Source organism: Engraulis encrasicolus, chromosome 18, assembly GCF_034702125.1.
Source record: "Engraulis encrasicolus isolate BLACKSEA-1 chromosome 18, IST_EnEncr_1.0, whole genome shotgun sequence".
NCBI lineage: Eukaryota > Metazoa > Chordata > Actinopteri > Clupeiformes > Engraulidae > Engraulis > Engraulis encrasicolus.
In genome coordinates, this window is record NC_085874.1 from 25,986,205 (window position 1) to 25,994,772 (window position 8,568).

The window sequence follows — 8,568 nt, forward strand, 5'->3', positions numbered from 1 at the left end:
AAATGGTTATGGCCAATTCTTAACCCCTTAGCGCAGAGCCTATGTTATAACCTTACTGCCACCAAAAGTGTAATGGCTATGTCTTAATATCTTACTTAAGGCATTTGGTAATGTCCTAGCAATGTTGTTATGATGTAGTTGAGTATTTTCAGCAAATAGTGAATAGACCCGCCGTCGACACCATCTGTAGTAAGAGGGTAGTCTCAAGACATTTGGCACTGTCACAACAATGTTATAATGTAGTTAAGTGGTTTCAGCAAATGGTAAATAGACACATTAATGTGCCCACCTGCCCATTAAGGAGGCTATTGGACTGTTGACTGTGTATTGTCCTTACAGTATTTGATCTGTTAGGAAGTGCTCTGTGAAAAGTCATGTAAACATGTAAATGTGTACCACATAATCTTGGTAGTGGCAGTAATGAAGGCATGAACATTTAAAAAGTTGCATACATTGTGGCACATAAAAATAGCACCATATATCATTATCATGATTATTTACAGTCATCATGAAAGGACATGACCATGTGGAATGTTGGTCAGCATTATTTGTCTTGTAATAATTCAGCCTAATTTACAAACACAGAACCAGACAGAATCGCAACATGGGTAATAGAAATTCCAAAAAAGAAAATCAGGGCAAAGAAGAAAGTGGTAGAAGAGAGAGCACAGGACAAGACCAAGCTGAAACAGAAGGTAAGAGTGTACATTTCCATTTGAAGTCTTGCGCCAAACCCTTAATAATTCAGTTTATTGACATCCTTCTTATGATATATTTGAAGAGTAATTAGCCTGATTTAACTAAAATAGGGCCTGCTGTCACCACTGTCAACACAGAACAGCATGGTAGAACAAAAACACCAGAACGAGACCAAGCTGACACCCAAGGTAAGACTTCAAATTCCCGATCAGGACAAATCAAATATTAAGCCAAACTCTCAATAATGCAGTTCATTTGCATCTTTCTAATAACATATTTGAATAGTAATTAGTCCAATTCAACTATAATTGGGCCTGCTGTCACCACTGTCAACACAGAACTGCACAGTAGAACAAAAACACCAGAACGAGACCGAGCTGACACAGAAGGTAAAAGTTTAAATTTGTAGAAGCCAAACCCTCAATTATTCAGTTTATCTGCATCTTTCTTATGATGTACTTGATGAGTAATTAGCCTGATTCAACTAAAATAGGGCCTACTGCAGCCACTGTCAACACGGAACAGCACAGTAGAACAGAAACACCAGAACAAGACCAAGCTGAAATAGAAGGTAAGCGTGTAAAAGAGTAAAGTTTATTTGCATCTTTCTTACTTATTTCACGAGTAATACATGTATGCCTACTACTCCTAGGAAATTCCACTGCCAATACAGAACGAGGTGGTCAAATTGAGAGCCCAAAACAGATAGAGCCTGACGCAGAAGGTAAGCGTTGGAATGTCTCAAAGAATGAATCCTAATTCAAAGTCATATCGCATGTAATTAATAGCGCATGTAAAGCCCAGTTCAGACCCAAGATTTGCGACGAGATGGGACCATTGCAGACAGTTGCAGCTCGTCTCGTCGAGAATCATTGGTTTGAGCTGGGCTTAACTTTTTGGTTGTAGTAGGTCATCCCTTTTCTATTGCCTTAAAGGACCAGTTTGGTCAATTTCAACATGCAGTTGTAATGCTCACACTACCCTGGACTTGTCAGTACCTGAGGTTTTTTCTTCTTCTTCTTCAGCCTTTTCCGAGATCTTGGTCATTGTAATGGGGGCAGCTCTTTGTTTACATTTCATAAAAACATTTTTATTTATTCCCAAAAACATCCGAAAGGTTATACATCAGCAGACAACTAGCAAACAGCGGTACCTTATGGGAAAATATTTGGAGTAGGCCTATGTTTAATTTTTTTAAAAAAAGTAAACAAACGCTGCCCCCATTAGAATAGCTCATATCTCGGAAAGGGCTTAGCCGAAAAATGTGGCATCACCGGGTACTGACAAGTCCAGGGTAGCGTGAGCAATAAAACAGCATATTGAAATTGACTGAACTGGTCCTTTAATACTACAATTGATTACTACAGTTGATGTTTTTTCACATTTTAAGCTACTATTGACATTTAAAATATGTGCCATCATTAATCCTGCACTACTTTGTATTGGTAGTTGATATAAAAACGAATAAGCCCAAAATTGCTCTACAGGAACAACTTCAGCCAATACAGAGCAAGATGGCCATTTAGAGAACACCAGCTCTGAAGAGGAGCAAGCGCCGAATGAGGTATAGAGATCTGGAATTTCTCTGAACCTCAGTGTCAATGTTCTTGAACATCTAAATAAATATGTACATTTGAAAATAATTACATAAAGTTGACATAACATTGTGTGCAACTTTTTGCCCCCTAACTTACTTAAATGTTCCTTGAACAGGAAGAAGATGAAGTAGAAGGTAAGCACATGAAACCTCAGACAATTCTAGATAAATTAATTCATTGATGAAAACAACAAAAAAATAATATTAAAGGCTGTGTCTAATATAATCATTTTCAGACCACCAAACAACCACTATAGTCACTGCAAAGGACAATACAATTGACAAGCAAAGTGGGGAGGAGGAGGTGAGTAATAACACTTCTAATTTCATGTCAGATGAGAAGATGAATACTCACTAAATGCTGTGTATTTTTCAACAGGTAAATTCACATCGCTCAGAGAGTCCCACTCCAGCCAAGAAAGCCTCTCGACACAGTCCAAGCCCAACTGATGACACGCAAGATGAGGTTCAGTGTTTCATTCTTCGGAATTTTCCTCAGACCTAGCATTGCAAAATGAAGTAGCATTACAAAATTAAACTTGTTTGATGATGAACAACTGAAATATCCTTCTTAGGAGAGTGCTGTATCTGGAAAGGAATCTGAAGATAGAGACTGCACAGATATACAAGAACGAGAAAATGTCAGACATTTTACCCTTCTCTCCCTTCTCTCTGTTTCTATATTTGTTTATTTTACTGAATAATACATGGTAAAGATTTTACTTAGTGTAAACCTGGTTAAAGAAATCATTTGTTACGTGTTTTCTGTCCCTTACTTTGTCATCAGATCACTCAAGCTGAAACACACGGAGAAGACACAATACAAAGTAAGCATGCTAAGATTATAAACAAATAATTAATTTTGATGATGTATGTACTGTATGTAGTGAAGCATCTTAAGGGCAACACTAAATTTTACGTGGTCTACAGTACAGTACACAAGGATGACATGTAACCATTATAAACATTGACGACACATTTTTATTTATTTTTAAAGAATTTTTTGGGGCTTTTTGGCCTTTATTATTACAGGACAGTATGAGTGTAAACAGGAAATGACTGGGAGAGAGAGATGGGGCAGGTCCTGGAAATGACCCCAGTTCGACTCGAACCGGGTTCCCCGTGGGCAGGCAACCCCAAATGTGGGGGTCTTAGCGCGCTGCGCCACAGCGCCCCCCGATGACACATTATTGATATTTATATGACCTGCCATAATGTGCCCGTTTGACAGAGAACCCTGATGAAGCTGATGGAGGTTCTCAATCTGGTCTGGCTAATGACCACAGACCCGAAAGCCAGCAACATGAGGTTTGAAACTTTTCCAGATTTGTTTTACCTACAGTACCTAGTAATGCAAACATGATAACTTCAGCAAAAGTCTCACATGCTTGATCCATGGCTTATTTTTTAGAGCATTCCTGTATCAAGAAGGGAATCTGAGGATTTAGTAGAACAGCAGGTAAAGGTTTGATATTTTATCCATACCCATATCCATTGTTTCTGAATGCTTAGCTTTACTTAATTTTATTAAACTATTTCTCATAGACCTGATAAAAATGGGGCATGTTAAATACAAGCAAGGTCAACCTCATGAAGCAGCTTTGTCATCCATTGAAATTGTTGCTGTAATCTGTTAGTGCTATTACTATTCTGATTTATTTTTATGCATACACACAGGCAGTGCAGACAAGATCAACAGAATGTAAGTTTGTCGTGTCAGAGCATGCCTGTGTAAAACACAAATACTGTATGTTGCTATTTATTGCACTTACTTTATATTGTACTATTGTTAATATAGGTCTGCATACTTTTATATAGTACTAGTACATGCTAAGTTGATATAATACTTTAAAGGCCAACTTCCGATAAAACACAGTTTTACTCACTCCTTTTGAAGATCGGACGGTCACTCCAAGTTAAACTCACTTGCAAGGCTCTCATAGCGGTGCGTCACCTCGCCTGGCTGTGTTTCCCGGTGTTTCCCAATTGACATAAATAATGCAGAGAAACGAGCGAATCACGAAAGCCTTTCTGTGTTTCGTCACGTCGAAAGAAGGCGTTGCCCACAAAGGTTTATGTCGACCCATTTTTCTAAAAACATGTCGAGTAATTTTTTTCTGCTTGTTGTCAATACAAGCAACGTCTGGTGGCCCGAAATCTAGCTTAGCTTAGCTATCAGCTGGTTGCTACTCTCAGGTACACACACAGCACAAAGCCTCATCCATACAGCAAGACCACTCTGATTGCTCCGTGCTTGCAGCTCGCCTAGGAGCTCACAGACCTGAATGGAGCATGCACGCCTCCGTTGGCGCCCCTATAGTGCAGTACCACCCGGGGAAGTGGCGACTTTGTTTTCCATTACATTCTCTCCAAGATCAGGAGGACTGAGCCAATCAGAGACTCATTTCCACGAGAGCAGGAAGAGTGAGCCAATCAGAGACGCGTTTTCACGAGAAACACGGAACACCCTCTCGTTTCTCCACAAGCCACCTTGCTGGCTTGCAAAAACGGCTTGAAACAAAGCAACCAGAGCGTTTTTTAAAACAGGACCAACGCCTATAACATTCAATAACAATGGGGAACACAGCAATATTAATGATATGACGTTGAGAGGCCATCTTTAACCAATTTGACACTATTTTCACTCCAGCTGCAGCCTCTCTTCGTCAGATGACTCTTCCACAATCCCAAAAGAGCCCCCGACTGGTAGCCACTCATGCAATTCCAGGTTTAAAAAAATACTCAATACTTAAGAGCTACTCATTTAAAGCTGCCATTTAATATGCCACTGCCAAAGCTTTGAAGGCCTTCTCTTGACTAAGTGTGTGTGTGTGTGTGTGTGTGTGTGTGTGTGTGTGTGTGTGTCACACGAGAGAGAGAGAGAGAGAGAGAGAGAGAGAGAGAGAGAGAGAGAGAGAGAGAGAGAGAGAGAGACTGCTTTTGATTGCTTTGTTGTTTCAGGGACTAAGCCCATGAAGTTCCATTGCCTCACGCCACCTAACATGGAGGGTTACCTGCTGCTGACAAAGCTAGGAGCTAGAAAGCTAGGCAGAGAAGCTGCACCCTGTGACATCATCCTTACTTTTTGTGATATGAGAGCAGATGTTCATGCAGCTCTTGAAGAAATTCCAGGTGCCTCATGTCATGTGTGTTGGACATGTGTACATTTTACAGTTTAATCAGTTATGTAAAATGGAAGAGCACAGGCAAGGGTCTTACTAACCCCTTTAATCATGAGATATGCAGGGTCACATGTGCTGATTTACCGGAAAGTCATTGCTGTGCGGTTAAGGTGAATTGATGCATTGAAATACAATTAATATTTGTTTATTTTTGTACAGATACAAAGCACTGCATCCTGGTGATGATGCACTTCACCAGTGATCCAAATTATAGACCAGACAGCAGGAGATTTGCAGAAGGAAGAGACATGTTCATTGTAGATTGCCTGTTTCATGAAAAGGGTTTACTCCAGTGTCCAACAAATAATGAAGCAGTTGAACAAATCATCAAAATCTTGGGTAAGCACTGTATCTGGGTAAGTGTGAGACAGAACATGGGGAAAGAATAAATGCATTTGTTGGTCAGGTTGTTGGAAAGTTAAACCTGATGTGATGTGAGTTTTACCTGTCCAGGGACTGCAGATGTCAATAAGCTATATATAGCTATAATCTGACACAAGCCATCTTTTTACTTCTGTAAACAATGTCTTTTGTGCATGGTCCATGCTGAACTAAACCAAATAAACTAAACTAATTGGTCATGCTCCGAAAAGAAAATGACTTTGAAGAGATTCTTTACAATGGAGAGGTTTGACCCTGTTAACTTCCAAAGTGGTAGCCTGTTCCACCATTTAAGCGCCACAACGGGATCTCTGTGTTGAACAAGCTCCACTTGTCTGAAGATGGGGCTGCGGCCTGTCTAACCAATGTTGCCATGACTGCAACACCCGTGTGAGCAGGTGATCTGGTCCAAGGCGGAGGCATAAGTGGAGAACCGAAGAGGTCCACTCTGGAACCAGACCCAGTACCAGACGTACCAGTGCCACCAGTGTCAAACCCACCATCGCATGTAACACCAGATGTGGAATCAGATGTGGAACCAGAGCCGCAGCTGAAGCCTACCGTTATTCCGGGAGATAAATATCAGATTGAACATGGTAAACTCAACATACAGTGGTTCATTGACAATGTAATGTATATTGTATATGTACTACATACAGCTCTGGAAAAAAATTGAGAGGGACCACTTCGAAATGTTTAGTTTCTCTGAGTTTTCCATGGATAAGTATGTATTTGAGTAAAACAAACATTGCTATTTCATTCTTTAAACTACAGACAACATTTCCTCCGAATTTCGAAAGAAAATATTGTCATTTAGATCATTTATTTGCAGAAAATCTCAAATGGTCAAAATAACACATAAGATGCAATGTTTCAAAATTTCAAAAAAGGCAAAGAAAACAAGATGATATTAACTTAAAAACAGCATAATAGTAATGTATTGACTTATAATGTATAATGTATTGACCAGTGTCAAACCCACCATCACATGTAACACCAGATGAGACATCAGATGTGGAACCAGAGCCGAAGCTGAAGCCTACCGTTATTCCGGGAGATAAATATCAGATTGAACATGGTAAACTCAATACAGTGTTTCATTGACAATATACAGTATATACTGTACATGCACTACATATAGGCCTATTGTATGTATACATGTTAGACAAAAAGGTATGGGACATGTTTTGAATTGGAGGGGGGGGGGTCATTAGCCTACAGTGGTCATTAACCTGTATTCATTAGCCTACAGTCCAAATGAAATCAGACATATTCTTTTTTTTTTAAAGTATTTTTTGGGGGGGCTTTTCAACTCTTTATTACCAGTATGTTTTTAATGAGATAGGATAGTGAAGGTAGTGACAGGAAGCGAGCTGGGAGAGAGAGAGACATGGAAAGGTCAGCAAAGAGTTAAAGAGAGAAAAACACGCACATCCGTCTCAAAAAGATTGGGTGCAAAAAAAGTCCGCGACACCAAGCTCCCGTTGCTCTTTTTTTAATGTGACGTTTCGGGCAGCATGAAACGTCACAACGTGAAACGTCACATTAAAAAAAGAGCAATGGGAGCTTGGTGTCGCAGACTTTTCTTTAATTTTTTCAAAGGTCAGCAAAGAACCCAAGCTGGAATCAAACCTGGGTCGGCCGAGTACCAGACGCGTGCCCTACCGTTGGTGCCACGGTAGGGCCTAAACCAGATATATTCTTAAAACAAGTTCAGCTTTGCCTGTAACAAGGTGGGCAATGCAAAAGAAAATTTCACTCATGAGAAGGGAGTGTAAAATGGTCATTGTGTTTAACACCAAACAAGTGAGTTGTACACTACAATCTATGGGGTTTGAAGTGTCTGTCACTATATTTTTGTTATTGTAATGAGTAGTCGTGTTAGCAAAGACCGTCTCTGGTTTTAGCTTCATCCAGAAGCATACAGATGCATGTGACAGTGGAATGTTCACAGATGTCCATGAAGTCTGGTCATTCATGTTGAGGATCTATACTGTTTATTTTCAAAAAAGTTTAGAGCGCATATGTATAACTTCTAAGTGTATTCATGTACATTATGTGTAATTAAATTTGATGCTGCTCTTATTGTTCTGAATGTATTGGCTTGATTTATCTTCTCAGGGTCCAAGTCCATCAGGTTCTCCAGTCATATACCTCCTAAGGTGAAGGGCCTGTGTGAAGGCCTGCTAACATCACTCCATGCTGAGGAGCTGGCTGGAGACTCTGCAGAGTGTGACGTCATCCTGGCCTTCTGTCCTGTTGTCTCTCGCCTTGGGACAGACGTAGAGGCAGCTCTCAAAGAAATACCCGGCAAGTGACAAGAGCTCCATGTTTTTTTTGTGTAAAAAAAATAGATGTACTCCCAACGTAATTTCATTATTACTGCTGTGTTCGCCATTGTTATTCAATAGCGAGTTATGCGTTGGTTTTGTTTAAAAAAAATGTTCTGGTTGCTTTGTTTCAAGCCGTTTTTGCAAGCTAGTAAAGTGGCTTGTGGACAAACAAGAGGGTTTTCTGGGTTTCTCGTGGATATCCGTCTCTGATTGGCTCCCTCCTGCTCTGCAGAGAGATTCTAAAGGTTATCGAGTCACCACTTCCCCGGGTGGTACTGCACTATAGGGGCGCCAACGGAGGAGTGCAGGCACCATTCAGGGCTGTGCCCTCTCGACAGCGACCCCTAGGCGAACTGCAGGCATAGGTCGATTAGAG

General features: G+C 40.4%; 1 protein-coding gene across 1 annotated transcript; it reads left to right on the forward strand.

The window, feature by feature from the left end:
• The first annotated feature begins 842 nt into the window (after positions 1-842).
• LOC134468191 (uncharacterized) lies at positions 843-8,177 on the forward strand. The gene is made up of 9 exons (XM_063222129.1): positions 843-887; positions 1,038-1,088; positions 2,413-2,431; positions 2,533-2,600; positions 3,528-3,604; positions 4,947-5,002; positions 5,638-5,817; positions 6,258-6,455; positions 7,981-8,177. Exons 1-9 carry the CDS (start codon positions 843-845, stop codon positions 8,175-8,177), a joined length of 891 nt encoding a protein of 296 aa, XP_063078199.1.
• Positions 8,178-8,568: the final 391 nt, after the last annotated feature.

What these genes read in the sequence shown, in the direction of transcription:
- LOC134468191 (XM_063222129.1), top strand. Translation starts at nt 843, where the DNA reads ATGGTAGAACAAAAACACCAGAACGAGACCAAGCTGACACCCAAG. An exon ending in AGACCAAGCTGACACCCAAG is followed by an intron (nt 888 to 1,037) that starts GTAAGACTTCAA and finishes CTGTCAACACAG; the next exon opens with AACTGCACAGTAGAACAAAA. An exon ending in ACAAATCATCAAAATCTTGG is followed by an intron (nt 5,818 to 6,257) that starts GTAAGCACTGTA and finishes CCGTGTGAGCAG; the next exon opens with GTGATCTGGTCCAAGGCGGA.